Source organism: Monodelphis domestica, chromosome 4 (assembly GCF_027887165.1).
Source record: "Monodelphis domestica isolate mMonDom1 chromosome 4, mMonDom1.pri, whole genome shotgun sequence".
NCBI classification, from domain to species: Eukaryota; Metazoa; Chordata; class Mammalia; order Didelphimorphia; family Didelphidae; genus Monodelphis; species Monodelphis domestica.
Window position 1 is genome coordinate 232,835,371 of NC_077230.1, and position 25,685 is coordinate 232,861,055.

General features: G+C 39.4%; 1 protein-coding gene across 4 annotated transcripts in view; it reads left to right on the plus strand.

Moving 5' to 3' along the window:
* The window catches only part of FXYD6 (FXYD domain containing ion transport regulator 6), a 51,881-nt gene extending 47,198 nt beyond the window's left edge, over positions 1-4,683 (plus strand). For all 4 annotated transcript variants that reach the window (XM_007494724.3, XM_007494723.3, XM_056794328.1 and 1 more), the window contains exons 6-8: positions 104-153; positions 709-757; positions 2,817-4,683. In XM_007494724.3, the coding sequence (XP_007494786.1) occupies positions 104-153; positions 709-737 (79 nt within the window). In that variant the 3' untranslated portion in view covers positions 738-757; positions 2,817-4,683. The remainder of the gene's footprint in view (positions 1-103; positions 154-708; positions 758-2,816) is intronic.
* Positions 4,684-25,685: the final 21,002 nt, after the last annotated feature.

The following is a 25,685-nucleotide window of genomic DNA, read 5'->3' on the forward strand; positions in this document are numbered from 1 at the left end:
TCTGAGCTGTCTTGGCCTCTATCAGAATATCTTCAATTTAAGGAATAGATGCTCTTAGGATTTATCTTGGAACAATGGACCAGGATTGTGTCTTCTCTTGCAGAGCTCCTGGAGATGAGGAAGCCCAGGTGGAGAACCTGATAACTTCAAATGGTAATTTTTCATAGCTATCTGATCACAGTGGTGGAGATGGAGAGTAAAGTGAAGAACATGGTAAAGAAAAACAAAACAGAGGCAGCTGGGTGGCTCAGTGAATAGAGGGCCAGGCCTGGAGTCTGGAGGATCTGGGTTCAAATCTAAATTTTGACACTTCCTAACTTTGTGACCCTGGGCAAGTCACTTAATTCCAATTGCCTAGTCCTTGCATCTGCCTTGGAACCAATACCTAGTATCTATTCTAAGACAGAAGAGTTTTACTTTTAAAAGAAGAAGAAAAACAAAAGAAAAAACAAAAACCCTAGAAGTTTTGTATAGAGCAAGTCATTGGGCATTAGGAATGCAATAGAGAGGCCTGCCCCAAAGCTGGCTAGATAAATCTTGCAATGCCAAATCACCAGCAATACCTCTAATATCCCAGATCACTGTTGCTCCCTCTTTTCCCCCTTCCTTCCACTGAAAGCAAAAATAGGTCAGACATTGGTAGAGCTTGGCAATCTCTCTCTGCTGGTTGGGCTTTTCTATGTTATGTTCTATGCTGTTTTATTTCAGCCACAGAACCACAGAAAGTGGAGAACTGAGGTGTCCATCAGGCAAGAAGGTGAGCCCCCCTTGAGAATTTATTTTTCATATATTGTGTCAATTTCTATAAGGGAGGATTACTGTATATTTCTGTGTCTGGGATCTGGGTCAGATATAGCATCTAGTCTGCTGCTTTTTGCATTTTCTTTGTCCTTGGAAATCCTAAAGTATGTCTTCCTTTTTAAAAGAATTTGGTTAATAGCTAAAGGAGACAAAATTTCTTTTCCTATAGACATTATCTGTGGGGATGGGGAGGGGCAGACAAGTTGACAGGCCACCTTTTAATTAGCTTTCACCAGTTAAAGATCCCTTGGATTGTTCAAGGGAGCAACTGAATAATGAGCTTCTCAAAATCTATTTATTGGTCTGCCTGATGCAGCTCCAGTTGTAAGAGCCACAGAAATCTATATCACTTTATTGGTGATGATGCTGGCCTGACCACTAAACCTGATATAATCAATAAACTTATATTCTTACCCCAAAATCAGACTCTTAAGATAATTTTAATTGTAACTCCACTCTCCTCCTCCCATTCTGGCCTGTGATGGTACTGAGGCAGGACTTGCCAGCTAAGCAGGAAATGATAAAGCAAAGTCTTATTCTAGTAACTGAGAGAATTGTGGGGAAGGGGATGGGTGCAGAGAGTGGGTTCTGCCCTGAAAGAGTTCTGAGTCTGAGGGGAGAGGATAAGTGATGAAAGACCCTGAGAATTGCTAAAATGTGTGAATGCTATAAATTCTCTAGCACCACAGATAATAAGTAGGGTGTTCTAGATAATCTAATACTTTATTTAATGGGGAGTTAGTATGGATACTGCGTGTTTATACTTTTTTGAGAAATTAGAATGTAATAAAACACCTAAGCTACACTGAAGACAATTTTACCTTTATTTGAGGATTCAGAGGGCACTTTGGGTAAGTCCTCAGGATTACCACAGAGCTAGACTGAAAGAACACTGGACAAGAGATCTGGATTTGAGCCCTGGCTCTTACACTAGCTATGAACCATATACAAATCTCTTTGCTTCTTTAAGTCTCACTTTCTTCATCTGTAAAATATAACATATATAAAATATGAGTAATATGAATACATCATAGGACAATTTGTCCTTTCTGCATATAGTGTTATTCAGTCATTTCAGTGATGTCTGACTCTTTGTGACCCCATTTGGGATTTTCTTGGCAAAGATACTGGAGTGGTTTGCCATTTCCTTCTCCAGTTCATTATAGCTGAGGAAACTGAGGCAGACAGGGTTAAGTGACTTGTCCAGGTTCACCCAGATAGTAAGTGTCTGAGGCCAGATTTGAACATAGGAAGAGGAGTCTTCCTAACTATAGGCCTGGTGCTCTATCACTGAACCACCTAGCATCCCCTCTGTATTTAGTATGGAGCTGCATATGCAACACTTTCTCCTGTTAGAACATTAAGTAAACCAACTTTTAATATAACTAAAATACCATGTAGTTACCATTATTTACCTATTTAAAAATAATAGCCATGATTTCTCAATGTTCCTGTAAGGTTGGAAGAAATCATTAATACCCATTTTATAGATCAGAAAACTCAATCCTAGGAAAGTTGAGTGATTGCAGATCCATAACTAGGGTAAAACTCAGTTTTGTCCTAAGGTACCAACATCCAAGGGGGAGATGTGCATTATTTTCCCCAACACAGACTTGCATATGATCTCTCACCCTGTGCTGGTCTGACACTTCTTGCACTGGATTTCCTCACTTGGAACCTGCTTTCTTCTACACTACCAAGTACATATACCACCCCTCCTTCTATTTATCGCTTCTCTCTTCCAACTCCTCTCAGGGTCAGGAGTTTGGAGGTCAGTCATCAGCCATGCACAGATCAGACACTCTTGGAAACTGGCCACGTGGTTTGTGCAACTACACCCAACCAAGGCAGAATACTCAGAGTAATCATGAGGCTCAAATGAGATCATAAATATATAAAATACTTTGCAGTATATATGCAAAGAGCAGTATGTATGCTAGCTCTATTATTGTTGGATTATTATTGGTAATATCCTTTAAGACCAAAAGAACTGTTTTTATCCTCTCTTTTCACAGCCACCAATCCCTAAGACCACTGCTCAACCCCCTAGATGCCAACGTTGATGCTTGAAAAACCTGGAACCATAGCAGCAAAACATTTCCCAGGAGAAGCCAAGAAGTCATGTGTCTGTTCCCGTTCATTTCCTCCAAAACTGGCCCATGACTTCACTAGACAAACTAATGCTCATGCTCTTCTTAGCCTACTGTCTTGTCTAATTTGTGTGATGTGTATGTGTGTGGTTGGTCAATATGGTCTTTGTGGCTCGATGTTTGTGGATGATATCGTGTCCCTAGTAAAACTTGGACTAGCTTTCCCCAGGGCCAGGAGCTGGGTCATCCATCCATCCATCCGTCACCATAGTCTTCTCTTCCTATCTGCATCCTTCCCCTCTTGCTTAGAGAAGGCTTCTATTTCCCAAGGGATCCAGCAGTTCTTTCTGTTGATTTGTATGGATACAGAAGGACAGGATATACATTTCTGATTATCTTAAGTCTCCCAGAGATTGGCAGGATAAGTGGTATAGTCAGTTCTCTTATTTTGTGGTCTTTCACCTCTCATGCCTGTAACAGCTCCATTATTCTGCCTGTCAGCCTGGTCTGAAGATGCGTACTCACTGGTACAAGCCCAAGGCAGCTCAGAGTTGCGCTCTTGCCTCTGGGGAAGAAGGGTCCCGCTTTCCCCCCTCTCAGAACCATAGGCACTGAGATGTCATCTAGGAAACCCCTCCTCTAGTGCAATAATTCCCCCTACAACAATCCTCATATACGGTTTGTCACCTAATCCCTGCATGAGCACCTTGAGATGGGGATGTTGATAACCGTTCAAGGTAGGCTGTGCCATTGTTGGATTGTTTTGATCAGAAAGCTTTCCTTTATATTTTGAATCAAAATCTATTTGATTTTGATTCCATTGTGAGTCTGGCTTTTATCTTGGCTTTTTTCCTTGCTAGCAACTCCAGTCATAATCCTTCATTTGCCATACTCCAAACTGGGAAAAGCCAGAGTGTCACAGCGACATTTAAAGTCTCTGTCCTTCTTCCATGACAACCCTACCCACCCACTCCAATCAAAAAGAAAGGGAAGGTTTTGCGATTCTGTGGGTAGTCTCTCTCTTGTCTTGCTTTTCAGAATCTCAGCAATAGCCCCAGCATCTCTGACACCTAACACTACTCTGAAAAACAAATCTTGCTTTGGGGACCTCAATTTCAATGTCCCAGGGCCATCTGAACTCAGAACTCCTGTCCCTTGTTTTTGTGAAACAGGAACTGTGGCAACGATTGATTATTGTGCTTCATTAGGGGTATTTGGTCATAATATGTAGAGGCTATCTGTCCCCCATTGCTATTTTCTCTGTGGTTGAGTGGAAGCTAAAGTTGCAGAATGAGAAACTATGGGGATGGTGGGGAGGGGTAGATAGAGAGGAACAAAGGGAAAAGAGGAGGTCAGAAAGAGAGAGAGAGAGAGGTTAAGAGAGAGAGAGAGAGAGAGAGAGAGAATCATTCAGTCTATTCCAACAATCACCCTGACTTTAATTGTCATCTCCCTATGTCTCTTTCTCAATAACTGCCCTTCTATGTTTGCTCTGCACACTGACTCCTGTACTCAGAATGGTGGCGATAATTTAGGTGATTACATGAGGTGGCTGTTTATTTTGTCCTCTCAAAAATCTAGCCCTTGTTACCCCAAATGTGTGTCATAAATGGTGCAACCTTGAGTATTGTAATGTAAATGGAAAAGAAAGCCACAATCTGCTTCCCTACCACCCTTGTGTTCTTGTGGAAACTAAGCAAACCGTACTGCTGTGATCAAAGACTGTCATATTCTGTATTGTGATCTAGATTATCCTGAAAAAAAAAAAGAATAAAGTATCATTTCTATCCTAGAGGCTTTCAGACGTTTTTCTTTTTAGAAGATAGTTAGGTATTAGACAATATTTTGCTCACAGAGCCAATAGGTCTTTTCCCAAAAAAGATCTTAATAAATGTAATTGCTGAACTATCAAAAGAGATGGAGTCTCAGAGACCTGGAATTGGACAAATGCTTTAAAAAGGATAAGAAGACTCTTCAAGAGACCATAAGCCGATGAACCTGCCTTCCAATTCCTGACAAAATTTTGAAATGTACTATTAAGAGGATGGGTGGTGACCATTTAGAAAGAGAAATATTGATGACTAAAAGCCACTATGCATTCATTGAGGACATGCATGGTCCTGATGCTAGAAGAACCTTGTTTTTTCCCCTTTCTTTAGACAGGATTATTCAACTGGTATTTCAGGGGAAATGAAATAATCTTAGTATATATGTGTTTCATCAAAGTTTAACAAAATTTAACAAAGGCTTTCAGAATTGGACAAGGAGAGATGTGAAATAGATGATAGTAGAGTTAGAAAGTCTAAAACTGATTGAATCAGGGTGTCCTGGTAGACAAGAAGGAGAAATGTCAGTCTCCTCTCCACCAATCATAGTGCCCATGAATCCTAGTGATAAATATGGTGGATCATATTTTCTGAGTTAGGGATTTTTACTTTGATATTTAAACTGTTTCTATTATTTAGATTTAGCTGATGTAGTAGTTTTTTTTCCTTCAAGTAAGTTATATATTTGCCTATCAAGAAGTGCTATTATTTTATTTTTTTAAATTAATGATGATAAAAATTTCATTGTTAAAAATTTGAAACAATGATCTGAGGGAATTTCAATTTTTTAAATGTAGTTTGTAGAAACTATTATAAGTAATAAAGTGAACAGTTTTTTTCTTTTCTTTTTAAAACGAATCTCCCACTACTTCTTCTCTACTGAGCAAATGACAAAAAACACCCCCCCCCAAAATAAAGCCTTCAATACATAGCTGCAAAGTTTTTGTCAAACAAATCCCCAAGTTAAGCATGCCTGAATATGTATGTCTCTTTCTGCATTTTAAGTTCATTATCTCTCTGCCAGAAGTTGAGTGGCATGTTTTATGTTCATGCTTTTTGACTGCAGGGGTTGAGGGGACATGTCTGAGGAGAGACTCTAAATGAACTCTCTAATAATGCAAATACCCACAACACGGAAATGGCTTCAAGTCAAGAACACATGTGATACCCAGTGGAATCGCGCATGGGCTATGGGAGAGGTGGTGGGAGGGGGGGGAGAAAAGAAAATGATCTTTGTTTCCAATGAATAATGCTCGGAAATGACCAAATAAAATAATGTTAAAAAAAAGTTTATTGTTTTACTGATTGGAGTCACACAGTCTTTCAAAGTTGTATTTTTGCTATAATATTGTCATGATATAAATAGTTCTACTTCCGCTCACTTTGTATCAGTTCAGAGAGACTGTCCCAATTTCCTCTGAAAATGTCCATTTCATCATTCATATGATACAATAATATTCTGTTATGTTAATAAACTGTAACATTTCTATCATTCCTCAATAAGAGAACAATCCCTTGGTTTTCAATTTGGGGCTTCCATGAAAAGAACTGAAAAGAGTACAGTAGGTCCCCCATAACCTTAAAGGATATGTTCCAAGACCTACCATGTATGGTTGAAACTACAGATATAAGCAAACATCTGCTGATCCCACATATAACATGATTTTCTTGTACACACATATATAGAATAAAGTTTAATTGATAAATACATAGTAAGACACTACCAATATTGGATACAGTAATAAAAAGTACATTATATATTATTATTATTTTGCACTATATTCTCAGGGTGTATGAAAGAGGACTAGGACCTCTGGTGAGAGGTCTTACTGAGCTCTTTTTAGGGCCACTCATCCATCTTTGGTGTCTACCCAACACTCAACTCTCATCTGTGACTCCAAGAAAATGTAGCCTGTCCAGCAGCCACACCCCAGTAAAACCATCTTGGCAGACTGGCTAAACCAGATTAAAGGTAATTGATGGTTCACAAACCCATCAGTGAGTTGGAGAGGGTCTACATAAAGCATTTGTAGACTTCCTCTGATGAAATGGGTAGAAGAGAACAAATTTTTCCAATGGCGAGAAAGGCAGCTAAAGCAAGCTCTGCAGGACACTTAGAGCTTGGTCAGACATTGATGATGTCAAGGTCATCCATAGCATCCTGGTCATCACCTGTCATCTTGACTTTTGTCTTTCTACGGAACTGAAACAACTATGGAAGAGTGAGACTGATGCCTTTGTACAACTCTGACTCACTTAAATCTAATTCATGAACAAGTCAAAATATCATCCTGTGATATTATTGGTCCTTTTGAAAACAAAAGAAAAACAACACACTCTTTCTCTCTCTCTCAAAGGGAGATGAATCATGTACTGGGTTGACAGACCATGATACAGCCTATACTCACTTGTTGGATGTTTTGAAACTATGAACTAATGTTTTATTTTCTAGAATTTTCCAAACTTTCTATTCATTTTTATTTCATTTCATGGGTAATTGAATTAGTGGATATCAAATCAGTGGCTACAAGTGCCTTACTGTATTTTATAGTTGGATTTGTATAGTCGAGTCAATCTTGATAGCTACATTCCCAGTTATTTTATAGCTTCAGTAGTTATTTTGGATGGAATTTTCTTTCTAATACTTCCTGCTGCGTTTTGTTGGTTATATACATAGGAATGTCAAAGATTTATATGGATTTATTTTCTGTCCTGCAAACTTTCTGAAAGCATTTCAATTAATTTTGACTTTCTAGTGTTGTCTACATATATCACATTATTTGCAAAAAGCAATAATTTTGTTTCTTTTTGCCTGTGTTTGTTCCTTCAATTCTTTATCTTGTCTTATTGCTATATCCAAATATCATGTTACCAGTCATAGTGGGAATGCACAGCCTCACTTTATTCTTGAGCTTATAAGAGAGGCCTTAATTTTTCAATTACATATCATTTTATCCTTGAATTTAGATAGGTATTTGTGTTAAGAAAATTTCATTTATTCTTGGTTTTTTTAATAAAAATATGTGTTTTTACTAAAAAGCCTATTGACATAACAATATGGTTTTCATTATGTGTATCATTAGCATGATTTAATATATTCAGAGGTTTTCTATGTTGAATCAATCCTGGATTTCTGGTATAAACTCAGTCTGATTATAGTACCTAATCTTTGTGATATGTTGGCTTAATCTTTTTTTCTAACATTTTGTTTCATATCCATGTTAATTAGGGATATTAATCTATAGTTTGCTTTCTCTGCTTTCTCTTTCCCTCATGTAGGTATAAAGGCCATATTTTTATTGTAGAAAGAGAATGAAATGGTAGGTTTTTTTTCTTAATATTGCAGTGTATGTAGTATTGGCTATGCAGTGTGAAAAGTGAAAACCCTCCATTGTGTTGAGGAGAATACTTCAATGTCTGTTTTGTTCTCTTTAACTCAACTAATGGTAATTTTGACCCAAAAAAGTTAATTGGTTAAATTTGGCAAATTGGCTATGGTTATAATTTATGCTTGGATTTTTTATAAAATGTTTAACCAAAAAAACTTTTTTTCTTTGGATGTATTTTAGAATTGATTGGATATTTATTATATTGTAGGTAACAATATGAAGGACATCAAGAAATATTATAGATGACATAATACCTTTAACTTCCACCAAGGTGGTTTTGTTTTGAGTTTTCACACTTCCTATTTCAAGGTAGCAACAAGCTCACCAACACAGTACATCTGTACCATGAGCCTAACCCAAACCTTGATGATGATATCAGATTACCCTTGTATACTAACTCAGAATTGCTCTCATTTGTGCATACTACATTAAATAATTGCTGGGCTAAAATCATTATTAGTTGGAACAATTTCCCATGTTGGTCTTGCTTTTTTTTTTTAACTGTGATTTTGCTTTAATTTGCAAAAGGTAATATTTTTGTGTAGGGGATGAACTTAAAAACACTCAATCATTTTGGAGATTGCTCTGAGAGTTAACCTGAGAGATTCTGGCATGCTCTGCAAAACAGAAAAACTCTGGCCTTAAGGACAACATGATATGATTTGCAGTATTGGAAGAACTGTCATATGGAAGAGCAATTGGGCTTGGTCCCCAGAAGGCAGAAATGAGCACAATGGATTGAATTTCAGAGAGGTTTATTTCAGCTTGCTATAAAGAAACACTAATAATTTAGGAATAGTTCTAAAAAGAAATGGACTGATGTGGGACAGCCCACTAGGAGGCTTCAAGCAGAAGCTAAATGAATTTTGGTAGGGGATATTATAGATTGGATTCCTAGGAATGGTTGGGTTCAATTACTTCTGGGTTTTCTTCTAAATCTGAGATTCAGTATGTCAATGGTGTCTGACTAAAGATGGAAGATGAAAGATTCTCTCAGGGTGAATATATTTCCATTAAAGTGACCCTGTTTTACTCTCTGATCCTAGTGGCTATGGGAAACCCAAGTCTATCAACTGGAGGCACCCCAAAGTAGAGTGGAATGCCTTGTAAAAGAAGCTTCTATTTTCAATCCAAGGCCAGATGACCATTTGGGGGAAGAGGCTGTGGAAGAGATTTCTAGCTGGTTCTGTTTAAGACTAGATAGCTTCTGACATTTCTTTCAATGCTGCAAGTCTGGGATTCCACATTTGAATATTTTTAACCAGTATCTTGTGGATGAGGGAGTAGCTATGTTTTTATATTCAGACTTGGGCCAATAGATGGAAGCTAAAGAGAGGCAGATTTCAGCCCCAAACAAGGCAGAAATAATGAAAAACACCTTAACAATCAAACAGACTACTTTGTGATACTGAGTCATACTACTCCCTGAAGTGTTCAAATAGACCCTGGATGACCATCAATCATGGGTATTGTGGTAGGATGGAATTTGGATTGGATAATATCTGTCTCTTCCATCTCTCAAGTTCTAAGATTTTTTTTGTTTTGTTTTGTTTCCAAGTGTTCTTGCTATTTACAGTACAAGAAATCCCTAGACAGTGTCAATGTGGAATCTAGAAGCCCCCAAACTTGTAGCCTAGAAAGATTGAATGACCCCCAATTTAGTTAGCTAAAGGCGAAAGCCCCAGGTTTGACCTTGTCTCATGAAAGTCTCTCCCTGAGGGAAAGTCCAACTTCACTAGTCTCAGATAGACCTTAAAGTAGTTTAGGTGGGGATGGCTAATCCCAACTTTTTGTCCCAATGGTTTCTCTCCTTAGGACAAAATCCTTTACCGAGGTGGCCCAGCCCTTGACTAGGTCTTTCCCTTTTGTGTCCATTGTAAAGCATCAGCCCCTCACTGTTATTCCTGTTGGGCACTCCTTATTTTATCTATGTGACCATTGTAAAGTCAATCCGCTATCCTCTCTCATCCTCAGTCCCCATGTTCCTCAAGAAAAGCATTTAAGCTTCCCAACTTTAATGGCTCCTCGGAATTGTACAATCTAATGCTGTTGGCATTCCCAGCGGTCAATCCGCGGATCTGCATAGGTGTGTTGTGTGCAGCTCTTTGTAGAAGCCTAACTCAGCACTGTACCCCTTTCCTTAATTAAAGAGTGTTTTTTCTGGCTATTTAATAGTTCTGTGTTTTTTCCCAGTCAACAACAGTAATTTCTTTGCAACTTAGATCACTGGAGAGCTATCTGAGGCAATGAGAAGTTAAACTTGCCCAGGGTCAAACATTCAATACCTGTCAGAGGTGGGACTTGAAACCAGGTCTTCCTCTCTCTGAAGCCAGTCTCCCATCCATTACACCACACTACCCCTGTGATTCTCCATGTATTCTAGATATTAGACCTCTTTTTGAGAAACTTTATAAAATTACTCCCCCCAAATTTCTGATTTATTACTAATCTTTGCTATATTAGTTTGATTTGTACAAAACCTTTTTAATTTAATGTATTCAAAATTATCCACTTAACATTTCACAGTGCTTTCTATCTCATTTATTCATAAATTCTTCTCCTATCCACAAATCTGATAGGTAGCATGTTCTTTGTATATCTCCCTTCATACCTAGATCATGTATCCATTTTGATTTTATCATGGTATAAGATATTTATAAGATAAGTTTCTGCCAAATGGCTTTATAGTTTTCCCAACAATTTTTACCAAATAGTGAATTCTTATTCCAAAATCTTGGATCTTTACCTTTGTCAAACACAAGGTTACTATAATTTTTTAACTACTGTTTGTTGTATATCTATTCTTTTAATCACTGATCTCCTATTCTATTTCTTAGTCAGTACCAGCTAGTTTTGATAAAGATTAGTAACTGATAACTTGATAATTACTGTTTTATAATAGTTTAAGATAAGATCAATATGGATTCATAAGCTAGGCACAAAGTAAGATATCATAAACAAATTAGAAGAACAGGGAACATTTTACATATAAGATTTATGGATAAGAGAAGAATTTACAAATAAACAAGAAATAGAAAGCATTGTGAGATGTAAAATAGAAAAATTTTAATATATTTAAAAGTTTTGTACAAATAAAATTAATAAAGTCAAAATTAGAAAGAAAAAAGAAAATTAGGGGGGAAATTTTATAGACAGATTTTTGAATAGAGGTCTCAAAACTAAAATATGTAGAGAACTTTGTCAAAAGTATAATATAGGCCATTACTCAATCGACAAATTATCAAAAGATATAAACAGATAGTTTTTGAATGAAGAAATCAAAGCTATATATAACTATATGAAAAAATGATCTAAATCATTATTGACCAGAGAAATGTAAATCAAGACAACAGGCACTTCAAACTCAGAGCTTATGTTGTCTTGTTGGCATGATGGTAATGAAATACTATTGTACCATAAGAAATGACAGGCAAGTTAATGAAAACCAAATAAAACATGAAAAGACCTACATGAAATTACAAAGAGTGAAATGAGCAGAACCAAGAGAACATTATATACAACAACAGAAGTATTGTTTGAAGAATGACTGGGATGTGTCTACTTTCACAGAAAGAACTGACAAATAGAAGTAAGTAAAATATAGTTTTATTTATTCACATGTCTTTTTTGTCAAACAAGGCTTTCTCTGGTGCAGGAAGGAGAGAGAGGGAAGGTGGTATCTGAGAATTCTAATGCAACAATCTAATTATTTAAAATAAAATAAAATGAGCTGAAGAAATAAGCTGGCAAACCACCCCAGAATTTTTTGCCAGAGAAAACCCAAATGGGGTCCCAAAGAATTTGACATGATTAAATATCCAAACAACAAAAAAAGAAATAACTACATGGCCTCTGAAAGCCATTCCACCAATCAGAGTCATATCTGTCAGGAATCTTAGTGGCTATCTTTAAAGGGAAAACTGAGTCCCTTGGATATTGTAACTTGTCCAAGTTCATATAGGTCTCAGGGCTGGGACTGATTCAAACCCAGGCAGTGCATCTACAGTGGAGGAGGGAGGATGCACAGAGTACTCTTTCCAGACCACCATTTCATGCCAGTCCTGCCACCTCTAAAGGCTTTTCCCTCTTAAGTCACATTAGAAAAGAAGGCCCAAGTGAAGCTGTGACTCAGAGGTTGGGAATAGCTGGAGGTGCCCTTGAGAGAACTGTAAGTAACTGGATTTTGTGGGAGGTGTGGAGAGGAGAGGCCAATCTTTTCTGTCATTTTATTCTTTCCTTCCTTGGGCTTTTTTGGAATATCAGGTGGCTCTACCCTACATAGGTTGGAAAGGAGGTACACCCAGCCCCTTCAACTTCCCCTCCTCTCATATCTCCCCAGCTTAAGGAAAGGAATGTGGAACAAAGTGGGGGAGGGATATGAATGCTACTTATGTTCATCTGGGAGAAGATTCATTTTCTTGGAAGGCAAAGACAGACAAAGGCTTTTTGTATCATCTAGGAGAATTATATTGTGTTCCCTGCTGGGGATGGGTGGGGAGGGAACAGAAGGCTCTTTGTTGGGCACCTGAGGACAGAGTTACTAGTCTGGGGAGGCCCCACGGGCTGCTACTGTATAGTGCATGTACTCTTACTGGTAGGTCAGTGTGTGTATTTCTGAGAATTACCCACATGCCCCGAAAGAAGCCCGAGAGCTCTGATGAGTTCCATGAGCTCCTGTGTGACAGATGAAGCCTCCAAGCTCTAGACTCCCTCAGTAGGTTCTGTCCACTTGACAGAAGGGCAGAAAGATCAAAAGTTCAAAACTCAGCTCCAAAAAAGTGCCTTCCTGGAGGAGAGCCCTTTCTACTCACCTCTAGAAAGCACAGCCATTGTGGCTGCTGCAAAACATTCTCCATAAGTCGGGCAGAGAAGTTCAGACAAGAAGTGTCAGCCCACAGAGAAATCTTTAGCAAACTGTTGTCACTCGCAAGGGAAGGAGGGAAATAGCTGCTCCCAGGGGAAATCTCATGCTCAATCTCCTTAGCCACAGGGGAAGTACTGGGGGAAATAGCTATATTCAAGTCAAGGCTCAGACTCTCAGGGCTTAACTTTATACAGACAAGAAGGGGGCTATTCTACGTAAAGCAACTGGGATATGATGTGAATTTGCTGGTCATGGAGAAGGGAAGAGAGGAAGCAAGCGGCCTCACTGGGGGAAGGAAAAGACACTTGGGGCCAGGGACAGAGAAGCGAGAAGAGGAGGAAGAACACATGGGCAAGGGCCAGACAAGAACCAAGAGGTGGGAGCCAGACATGGACACAGGGGAGGAAGGGTGACATTGAGAGGACAAGTGCCAGACAGGGCATGGGACAAAGACACGGAATCCTAGCACAGGAGGGAGGACAGATACACACACAGGTGGCTAGGTGGGGTGGGATAAAGGTGTCCTTTCCTGAAGAGGTCTCAAAGCCAAGCCCCAATCCATGGGGTCAAGAGGGTGTCTCTCCACGTCTCCATTCCTCCGTTTTCACTTGGAAGATTTTTGGTTCTGGTTGAGAGTGGGAAGCTGTGGAGCACTGAGCTAAGGGGCAAGAGCAGAGAAAGAGTTCAGTATTATACAGTAAAGTTAATATTGATGTTTTTTGAAATGTGGATTTCTTTCATAATTCTTTAAGTAAAGTCAACTTTGCAATACAAACTGATATCAAGTGAGAACTGTCTGCATATCATTTGAGACAAAAATCCAGTAGGATACCAGAAAGATACCATTCTGTTATTGACAGGACCTGGAAAATGAAGTTACTTTTTTTTCTTTTTAAACCCTTACCTTCCATCTTGGAGTCAATACTGTGTATTGGCTCCAAGGCAGAAGAGTGGTAAGGGCTAGGCAATGGGGGTCAAGTGACTTGCCCAGGATCACACAGCTAGGAAGTGGCTGAGGCCGGATTTGAACCTAGGACCTCCCGTCTCTAGGCCTGACTCTCAATCCACTGAGCTACCCAGCTACCCCCTGAAGTTACTTTTTAAATGATCCAATAAGGAGAAGAATTTCAGAGCAGGGAAGAAGGAATGACAAGTAGGAAAGTGAGCCCTTACAATACTATTTCAACATGAGTCCAAAAATGTGCCCAGAGGTCATGTTGGTTAAACTGTTCCTCACAGGTTAACAATCCTTAACAATCCACTTCCTATGACCCAGCTCTCCCAGTGCCCCATCATCCTGATCAAAGCTCTCCCATCCAGAGCATGTATGTGGATAGTGAAGGAATTAGTGAACTGATGCCGAATATATTGCAACATCCATTGGATTATTACCATGCCTCTCATGCAGAAGGCCAGCATTTGGAAGGCACTTTAGGTTCACTCCTTCAATCCTTTAGAGTTGACTGACAGATTCATCTGGTACTGAAATCAGCTGCTGCTGCTCTTGGTTAAGTTAAATGCAAGAATAATTCGGAATTGTTGGCCCTACAATGATATACCTTGTGGGGGTGGGGAACAAAAATGAAAAAGTGTCTTCGAGAAGTAGTACAACCTTCTTGGCACTGCCTAAACCTGATTGCCTCCACCATAGGGGTGAGGGCCAGAATTGAAAGTCAAATAGAAAATAAAAAAGGACAACAATATGAAGAGTCATAGAATATCAATCAATTCCTAGCCAGCATCTGGTATAATCTGTGTAAATAAAACTAAAAAGGGGAGAGGCCAGAGTCCAAGCTTTTTCCCATCAGCCCACATCTTCCCTTCCTCAATTCTTTCTCACTAGACTTGGTATTGGTCAGAAATGATTAGCATATGGTGTGAAGATTGGATTTGGCTCACCCCAGATTGTAACAACGAAGGTATTTAGCTCTTCCTTGATTGTGAAGATTAAATTGTAATACCCTGTCTATTTGTTGATTTAATCCCCCAAAATGTAAGCACAGTACTTAAAGTTGAGTGGGAAGATCTGTCCCTGTTAGATCTAATCACCAAAGGTGTAAATATCCCACTTAATCATGAAGTGGGAGGTCTGTGACCCATGTGTGCAATAGTGGGTAAGGAATTAGAATCGACTAACTGCTTTATGGGCAGTCCTAGAGTAGAGCATCAGCTGTGGTTGGTAGACATGGAATAAGAGGAAGGGATACACGAAAAAAGGTCTTTAAAAGAAAGAGACAAGGATCTGAATGGGGTTCTTCTGGGAGTTTGTAAGAGATACACTTGGAGTAGAGCCTCCTGTAAGAAGAAGTTCTACTGGAGTTGAGGCTGATAAAGAATCTGCTGATTGAACTGACATATGTTGAATGTAAAGTCTGACTTCCTTTCCTTGGCCTTTCTGGAGGCATTAGGCTCCAGAAAAGGCCCATTGTCTTGAGACTCCTTTCCCCTGGCTGGGGCCTTAGAATTGCTACCTGACTCAGAGGAAGCCGAAGCTCAAGTTCTCTCTCATTCTCTCTCTCCTTTCTCCTCTCTTGGCATCGTGCGTCGGCTATGGGAGGGGTGGTAGGAAGGAGGGAGGAAAGGAAAATGATCTTTGTTTCCAAGGAATAATGTTTGAAAATGACCAAATAAAATAATGTTTAAAAGAAATTAAATCCCTGGTGACCAGTTAAATATTCAGTCCAACCATAAATTTAACAATGGGGATCTCAGGTTTCAATGTGATGGGAATTTCACCAGTCATTCTTTCTGTTTCAATCAGTACCCAGGAGCAAAAGAAAATTGCCCATGATTCCTATAAATGTCCATGTTTAGAACCCAAGAGGTCTTAGATCCCAGCTACATCCTTCTGCCATAGGTTCTAGTTTGCTGATGATGGAGTAAGCTTCCTAATGATCCCTATGTATGGAATGTGCTACCATCAGCCCAATCAAGGACTGAGTCTCTTTGTTCCTTGCTAGGAGTTTCAGGGTCAGAAGTTTACTACTGATATTCTTGGGGCCCCCTACTAGGCCCTTGGTGTTTGGGCACCCAGGAACTTGTCCTTTTGAAACAATTATATCAGTTTGGGTTAACTGATCCCCTATCTTGTCCCAGTTGGTCCCACAGAGTAATCAGGTCAGTACCCCTTTAGTCAGTGGTTCCTTTAAAAAAAAATTGGTATGACATTGAATAAGTAGATTAGGCTAGGTAGGATTGTCATTTTAATTATATTGTCTCTGCCTATCCATGAACAATGTAATGGTAGTCTCTTGGTGATCAAGAATGACTATTGTCTTTGTGCAGTTTCATCTACGGTGTACCCTCATGTGGCTTTGAAGTCCAAAGTTTGAGGCGCACAGTTTGTGGCACATGGGGCATGGGATGCCAGTTGTTATGGGAGGTGCGGCTGTGGCCTGGTGTCGGCGTTCACACGCAGTGGCAAGACGTCGATGTCGCTCATCTTCAAAGGTGGTGGTTGCATGGTTAATGTGCCATGAACAATGAATATTTCTTTAATTGTTTAGATCTGACTTTCTCTAAAAGTGTTTTATTATAATTATGTTCATGTAGTGCCTGGTGTTACAAGGGAATCACTTTAAAAGACTGATATATATTAATTTAAGGTCGCCAAGGAATTCAGCTATGTAATTCCTAAATGAAAAACTCAAGTCAGCCGTCAGCCTTTTTTGGAGTTTAATTACAATAGGAGGAAGAAAGGAATTAGAGATAGAGAGAGAGAAAAAGGGAGAGAAGGGAATAGGGCTTAAATACCCCTTCTGTTTAGGCTGGGCCAAAAGGCCCAAGCCCTTAGATAGCTGGGGCAAAGAAAAGAGATCAGTCCCTATTACTCACGTGTCCAAAATGGAGAAACAGTCTCAGAGGCCCCCACCTTCAGCTTCCTTCAGAGCAAGCTTCCTCAGAGCCCAGGAACCACACCAACCAAAAACTCAACCACCTCCCTCCAGTCTCCAGACCCTCCTATCTTTAAGGACACCATCCAAGTTGCCTCCCCTCAGTCCTCACATCTACCAATCACTCTTCATCAATTTCCCTGTCAATGGAGGCTCTCACTTAACCCAGGACCGCCCAGAGGTTTCTGGCTTTTGCACATGTCTGTTGAAGGTCATATTTTTCAAATGATTAAATCTTTACTCCTTTGCTACAGCCCTTTCTAAATCCTGTTAACTTGAGTATGGTAGAGATTGGAATAATTAAATTTTGATCTAGGCTGCAGCCCTTACTCAATCCTATTAGGACTGAATAGGGTGGAGTATCTCCATTGTATCAATTCTAAAATCAATCAAGACTCAAAGAAATTCCTGTTCTATGCTTAAGCATAGGTCAAAGTCCTTTCCATTGTTCAGCAAAAGGTTTCTGTCCTAAAGTAATCTTAAGAAGGGAAGAGAAGGAACCTCCCATGCCAATGGGATTCCCATTCCAATAGACTATCAGTAAGGAATTTTCCAAGTATGAAATATCCCAATGGTGAAATTTCCAACATTTACAAGCCTAAGGAAATTTTGAGGTTTACACTGGGTTGGTTTTGACAGGAATACTCTCTGATATTTTATTCTGTCTATGGATATTTTATATCGAGTATCTCTCTTCTTGCAGGGTTTGTTAGTAATATTTAAAATGCTGATGATTTATGTGGGTTTATTTTATATCCTACTACTTTGCTAAAATTATTGATAATTTCAGCTAAATTTTTAAACCCTACTGGGCAAAACATCAGTTGGGCAGGCTATCAGTTGCTGACAGGTAGGGGGGTCAGTTGCTGACAGGTACGGCTGGCAGGTGCAGAGAAATTGGCTGCTGGGCATGAGTTGGTCATTGGGGGTTGGTTGCTGGTGGTGTGGGTTGGTGATTAGTTGGTAGTTGGCATTTAGTTGCTGGAATATAAAGGTAGGCCTGAGCTTACTGAGAGGGCTTTTGACTTTAGCCTTTAGAGAACGTTTTGCTTTTTGGGTTTGGGGCTTTGGGTTTGGGCTGTTAGGTTTTTTTCCCCTTCTTTGAACTTTTTGGAAAGTGGCTATTGTAAAGATTAAATTAACTCTCCCCTGATTGTGAAGATTAAATTAACTCTCCCATGGCTTGAGTGGGGGAGGTCTATGACCCATGTGTGCAACAATGGGTGACAAATCAGAATTGACTGGCTGCCCCCTGGGCAGTTGTAAGCAAAGCTTTAGCTGTAATTGGTACACGTAAAGTGGAGGAAAGTCACAGGAAGTGACTAAAAGGTATGATCTTTAAAAATGCCAAGTACTTCCTGTGAGAGGTCACTTCAGTCTTTAGTCTTCAACTCGACTTTGGAGGAGCTCCAGCTTGACACCTCAGACTGCTCTTGAACTTAGAACTATCATGTGAGATGAGTGAAAAAAAAACTGACTCCTTTTCCTGGATTTTCTGAAGGGACTAGACTCAGGAGAGACCTACCCTCTCAAGAGAGGCTTCATGCATCCCCAGGTCCTTGGCTCAAGGCTGAGCTCCCACCTACTTTCTTTATTGACTTTATTGATGTTCAGGTTGTTACGCTGGCATAACTCTGGCGCAACCCTAGCATGTAAGGAATGTTGACAAACCTGTCAGTTACTCAGGAGGGGGAAGGGGATGAGATTCCCCTCAGCACAAGGGTTAAAGATGTAATTTTCTCATATAAGAATTAGACAACTTGACCTTTTGGGTTGCCTATAATTGGTCTTCTATCATTGTTTTCTTATGTATTTCTTATAGATCATATTTTCTACTGAGTTCTAGGTTTTTGTTGAAACTCCTTTGGCTCATTAAATATCCATTTTCCCCCTTGTATAATTATGCTTAGCTTTGCTGGATATATTTTTCTTGGTTGTGAACCCAATTCCTTTTCTTTTTGAAATATTGTGTTCTATACCCTTAGTTCTTTTCATGTTGAGGTAGCTAAGTCTTGTGTTATTCTGAATGTAGCTCCACAATATTTAAATTGTTTCTTTTCCTTTTTGGTTATAGTATTTTTTTCTTAAACTGGGAGCTATGGAACTTAGCAATGATGTTCCTGTGCATTTTTATCTTAGGGTCTGTTTGTTTTGGTTCTAGGTTTTATGGGCAGTTTTCCTTGATGATTTCTTGTAATATGGTATCTAAACTCTTTTTTTTATTGTAACTTTCCAGGAGTCCAACTATTCTTATAGTGTATCTCCTTGATGTATTTGCCAGGTCAGTTGTTTTTGTGATGTATCATACTCTCTTCTATTATTTCATTCTTTTGATTTTGTGTTATTTCTTGTTGTCTTGGGAATTAGGGATCGTGTTGTCTTAGGGACTATTGTTAGCTTCCCCTCATCCAATTTTAGTTCTTAATGTTTTCTTCCATGAGTTTCTGGATCTTTTTCCATTTGGGTGATTTTTCTTCCATAATTTTCTTGATTTTCTTTCATTGTACTTGTTCTTTTTTCTAGTTTTCCCTCCATCTCTCTCATTTGGTTTTTGAGGTCTTTCAAAAGCTCTTTATGAGCTTGAAACCATTCATTATATTTCTTTGCTCTTTTTCAAGTAGGTGTTTTTACTTCATTTTCCTAAGTTTGAACCCAGATTATCTTTGTTCCCATTATAGCTATCAGTAGTTGGGTTCCCCTTAGCTTACTCATTTAAAAAAAATTTTAGTGGCCAGGCCAATAAATTTAATGATTAACTTTATGCTAGAGTCCCAGGGATCCTAAGGTGTTGGGGGATGGTACCTCAGGTTTCAGGATTTTTTGTTTGTTTTTCTATTTAGTTCTTCCAATTTCTATAATCCAAGGTCATGTGTAATCCCTGAATCCTTACTCAAGCCCCAATATATGACTGACCCCAGATACTCCAATAAGAGCCCCTGGGAAGTTCTGCCACTGCAAGCAGATAGCTTGCTGCCCTCCCCCACCACTTACCCTCATCCCCCACGAACTAGGGACTCTACTCCCCTAGTTGTGAGCACAGCTTACAGGGCCCCAGTCCCACTCCTTCTCTCCCAGTGCTGCACTCTGAGATAGAGCAGGTGTCGAGTCCAAGCATCTGGGCTTCTAAAGTCTTTGCCTGGTCAGTAATGAGGCCAATGGTCCTGCCCTTTCAGCACCTAGTGCACATAGAGGGGATCTCTGGAGCCAAGACCCCAGCTGACACAGCTGTAGACCCTCAACCTGCAGGCTCTAGTGATTTCCTCTAGATGCAAGCTCCCAGATTTACCAGATAAGGTGAGACTGCTGGTCCTGTCTCCAGGGACAGTAGCTTGTTGATTCTGCATTTTTCAAGGTGGGACTGAGGTCAGGGAGGACAGAAATCTTCTGTCTTTGCTGTCCTTGATTACTGAGTTTCACTTCTGATTCTTATCTGGTTTTTCCCCTTATAGTACTGATTCTGTAGAGTTGTTTTTTGGTTTTTGTTTTTTTTTTCCCTAACCCTTACCTTGTCTTAGAATCAATATTGTGTATTGGTTCCAAGGAAGAAGAGTGGTAAGGGCTAGGCAATGGGGGTTAGGGGACTTGCCTAGGATCACACAGCTGGGAAGTGTCTGAGGTCAAATTTGAACCCAGGACCTCCTGTCTCTAGGCCTGACTCTCAATCCACTGAGCTACCCAGCTGCCCCCTCTATAGAGTTATTTTGATTGTTTATGGAGGGTATTAAGAAGGAAGCTTCATACCCTACTCCACCATCTTCCCATCAGTTGTTCCTATTATAATATCATCAGTATAGTGGAAGACATGTTAGAGTCAAGTTGAAGCATGGCCATTATCCATTCCATATATTCATACCAAATGGCCAGCCTATTGAGATATCCTTGGAGCAGGGCAGTAAAGAGCAGTAGAAGCAAATTGAACTTTATCCTTTTCCCTTACAAGAATAGAAATAAAGGCACTGGCCAAGGCTAACAATTACAGTATACCATTAGCATTTCAGTTACAGTTATTATGTCTGCTACAGTGGGGGCAAGTATGTCCACAACTTGATTTAGCCCCTAATGAATATAATTACTCATCAAGTACCATTGACCATACCAGGCTACTGAACTGAGAAATCATCCAGAATTTGATTCCAGAACTCAATTGTGTCTCCCTACTTGGAATGCTATATTGCTTGAGATGGACCAATTTGGCGGAAAAGGTCAACCAAGAGGGAGATCAAAAGCTGCTACTTGTCCCAAAGGAAGTGCTAAGAGATAGACAATGGCTGTGGAATGAAGTCAACCAATAGATGTCTGACCCTGAAAAGCAACTCAGCAGGTCTATGCCTGATACTTTCTTCAGTGGAAATGCCTTTGTATCTCTGATAGTGCTCAGCATCAGCTCAAATTGAATGAGTCTTGATAATGCCTCAAGCCCCTTCCAATAGCAATTTCTCCATTTATTCTGCAAGTATGACAAAGCACAAGATATCCCTGGAACAATTCTGCCCTCTAGTGGTTGACAGACGAACTGGATTTGGGAAAAGTTTCAGGATGTGGGCTATCTCCTCGGAAAGTGGCTGGGGCTGCATGAGGGATTTTACAGGATGTGACAGAAAGAACATTGACTTCTCAGAACACTGGTAACTCTCCACCACTGAGAAAACTCTACTGATTTTCCCAAAGATTGTTCAGCAGACGCCTTACTACTCTGGAGACTGGGGCGGTAAAATAGAGCATCACTCGATTTTGTGTCATTCCTCTTCTTTTTAGCCCTCCAGCCCTGTTTGCCTTTCTCTTTTTCATTGTCTTGAAGAATCTTAGCCCTAGTCTGGAAAGCAAAAACTGAATTATACTCTCCTCCACTTGGTTCAAAGTTTGTGGCCAGCAGATTCAGAAAGCTGTTTCTTCTGTCCGATGCAGTGATGTTGGCTGTTTATGCTGAGCTGTTTGTTTCTTTATAAAATGCCTATTTATGATGTGTTTATATATTTGCATGTATATATTGAAGTATGTATCTATGTGGGATTGTATACAGACACCTTTATGTTAGAAGGAACTGCTCAAAGGTGAAAGTGAAGATGTAAGTTTGGAAACAAATAGTGTATAAACAGAAAATATTTGAATAAACTTTATAACCCCTTCTGCTCACCCCATATTCCCACCCAAAACTCATGTGAGGAATTACATGGCATTTGTTGATGTGTCATATTATTGCAACTAGGTAGAGAGATTTGATTTTTAAATTATTTTTAAGACATAATAGAACAGATTGAGCTTGCCTGTCCTTTGCAGTGATTTCATACAATATCTCTTCTTTAGAATGATTCAGGAAAACTTTTTTCCTTTCCTCTACTTTCTTGAGATTCTGAACAAATTTCTGCACACTCTCATATGGTTCTCTCCCAATTAAAATCCTACTAAAACAAGTCACATTCATTTTCATGTCCAAATTATATGACCTTTGAGACTTCCCAAAATACCCTGAGGCTAGTGAAGTATTGAATTACTAAGAGCGTATTAATTCATCAACTAAAAATAAATCAAAGCCTAAAAGTCATTTTAAGTTCTTAACATGGGCTTTGCAAATGCCATGAGGCCCTTTGAACAAACTGTAGCAACAGATCCTAAAATTTTGTATTTACTGAATAATAGTAATATAAATGGCCTTATTTATATCCAACAACAACAACAAAGCTAGGGGAGGGAAATGCAATTCAACAATGTTTCTTTTTTCTCTTTCTCTTTTTTAAAAAACTATTTTGACTGAAATTAAATTTTCCGCCTAGAAGAAATAATCATCTTTGCACCACTGCAAATGCAGTAAAATTCATTTACTGGACATAAGGTTAATGCTATTAACATTAATCATCAGGCCAAATAGTTGCCACCTGAGACACAGGCAGGCCACTGTCCACATGCTCATAAAACATCTTAAAAAGGCATAATACTTCCATACTTTCAAGACCCAGAATTTCACACAAGCTCTCAAAAACTCACTAGTAGATCGTGAGGGCTGCAGGGGTCACACCAATTTATGACTATGCAAACTTTGGCAGCTTACCTTCCCTGGAATTATCTGTACTCCAGGTAGGATGTCATGCCTTCTCTCAGCGGCCCTGTGATCAGATCCTGGGGTCAAATCAGGCCTCAGACACTTCATAGCTGTATGATTCTGGGCAAGTCACTTGACTCCAAATTGCCTAGCCCTTACCACTCATCTATCCTTTCAACAGATACTTAGAATAGATTCTAAAGCAGAAAGGAAAGGTTTAAAAAAAAACCCTCAACTTAGGTAGCACTTGCTACAAGAGATCATTACTGATGTAATATTATTATGCTATAAAAATTGGTGAGCAGGATGCTTTCAGAAAAACCTGGAAAGACTTACATGAACTGGTGCAAAGTGATCAGAACCAGGAGAATATTGTACACAGTAAGAGCAATATTGTACAATCATCAACTGTGATGGACTTAGGTATTCAAGAATACGAAAATCCAAGACAATTGCAGATTAACACATACTATTATTTAGATTGTTATTTTCATGGCTTTTTGATTCTTTTGGTCTGTTTTCTTTCACAATGTGACTAACATGGAAATGTTTTACATGACTATATATGTATAACCTGTATTGAATTACTTGCCTTCTCAGTGAAGTAGGAGGAAAGAGAGGAAGAGAATTTGGAATTAAAAAATTTAAGAAATGTTAAAAACATTTTACTTGTAATTGGAAAAAATTAAATATTAAAAAAAGAGACTTAAAAGCTAAATTGTTTCAAGTTATAAGGTGAAGACGATAGTCACTTTTTAAAAAATGTAGATAGTGAAGCTGGGACATGGTTTTTCTAGGACAAAGGTGATGTCAAAATTGAGTTGTCTAGATTCTCTACTGGAGTACAGGTTGTTTAAGTACCCTAGTTGATGCCAAAGGGCATTAGGAAAGGAAATTTGCTAGTAAAATCAATAAGGTCACATTCCAAATTTGATAGAGGTTCTGAAGGTTTTGGTCTGCCACACTGTTATCAAATACTAGAAAAATAAGGCTTAAATAAGGTTAGCCTAGCTTGAAATAGCCTATAACTTTTTGGGGAAAATAGAACTGATTAATGAGGGTACAAGCCCCACTTAGTGTAAAAATGAGGAAATTAAGAACAAGTCAATCCATTTTTGCCATGAGAACAATGAATCAAAGAGTCTTTTCCTTCAACCTTAACAGCAATGGCAATTGTTAACAGTATCTGAAATGGTTCTTCCCATGATTGGAAAAAAAAAAATCAAGAGTTTCAAACTTTGTAGCAAGGCCCATTTCATGCAGTTTATTTAGCCATCACTGTAGTCATCTGATGTAAGAAGAGACTGGTCTCTTCCCAGTAGAGAGGTATATACACTAGAAGTAAGTTTAACAAAGAAAGAAAGGTGACCAAACAACATTTCATGGGGTGAGGCTTATAATTCCTCCTTTTCTCTCTACCACAGGTAGAACAGAGGTAAAGGCTAAATATCAGGCCATTTGAGATGGTTTGGGACCTAAAATTTCCCTATCTTGGGCATAAATCCCCTGTTTATCCTCTCAACTTGTAAACGAGAACTTTATGTTATAAGAGCAGGATGCAAAAGTAAGGATGGAACATTGGAAGAAGATACGATTGATGGGCAAAGACTGTTGGTGGCAGAGGATCATGGGAGAAGAACGAGAACTTGAGAGAGCTCTGAGAGGAACTTTTGAGTTTGGAGCTCAAGGTGGGAAGATGTGTCTTACCTTGCTAGAGATTTGTCAAGAGCCAACTGAAGGATTTCCAAGTCACTAGCCCTGTGACTTCTCCAGAAGACTGATATTACATCTTAATAGCTCTAATAACATCTATAGAGAGATTTTGGTTTTGTCAGACCTATAGGGGTGGGGAGGTGGGGGCTTTGGACTCATGGCCCGAGAGCCGATCCCCCCTATCAGCCTTATGTCATCTGCTCTACTCTTTCCTTGACCCCTTTTAGTATTTAATTTAGCCAGAGATAGTGGGGAGGTGAGGAGAAATTCTGATCTGGCTCTGAAACTGACAGAACAAAGGACCTCGTGGGAGTTAGAAAAATAGGGACCCTGCTACCCTCAAACCAACTCCCCACTTTCCTAGTATCCAATATCTATTAAACTATTCAATCGCAGTCAGATATTACAAAAGGAATTTATTCAAAGGAGCTTTGAGGGAGCTACTCTCTGAGGTACTGATCAGCCACCACTAGTGCTGGTCAGGACCCCTTCTCCTGCTGAGTCAGCGGACTAGGGCCATGATGACGAACCTATGACACACATGTCAGCACTGACACACATAGCCATTTTCGATGACATGTGGCCACATGCAGACGCATACAGAAAAGGACCGAATATCACAAAATTATGGGGTTTTTTTCCCTTGAAGTGACACAGCACCTGAGTTATGTTCTTTTTTTGGCAAATTTTGACACACCAAGCTCAAAAGATTGCCCTACACTGGACTAGGGAGAGGCTTGTCTTCCTGGCAGGTTCATGCATGGGAATTTGGGGGTCCCCCTTCCATCATCCAATGGGGGAGGCTTCCCTTCAAATCCCCATCACCTGCTTACCACAGGGGAATCACATATTCCTGAATCACACCCTTGATATGTGAGGGCACAGTAGGAGTCACTCCATCTAGGCTTCTATCTTTCATCACCTCACCTACTCACAAATAGTAACCTCCTCCAGGTCTATAAATATCATCCCCAAGATAATCATTACAATGAATGTACAAATATAGTGAAACAGAAAACAAAGGTAATACAATAATCATTATCAGTATTAACTAATCAGGCTCTTTGCATTT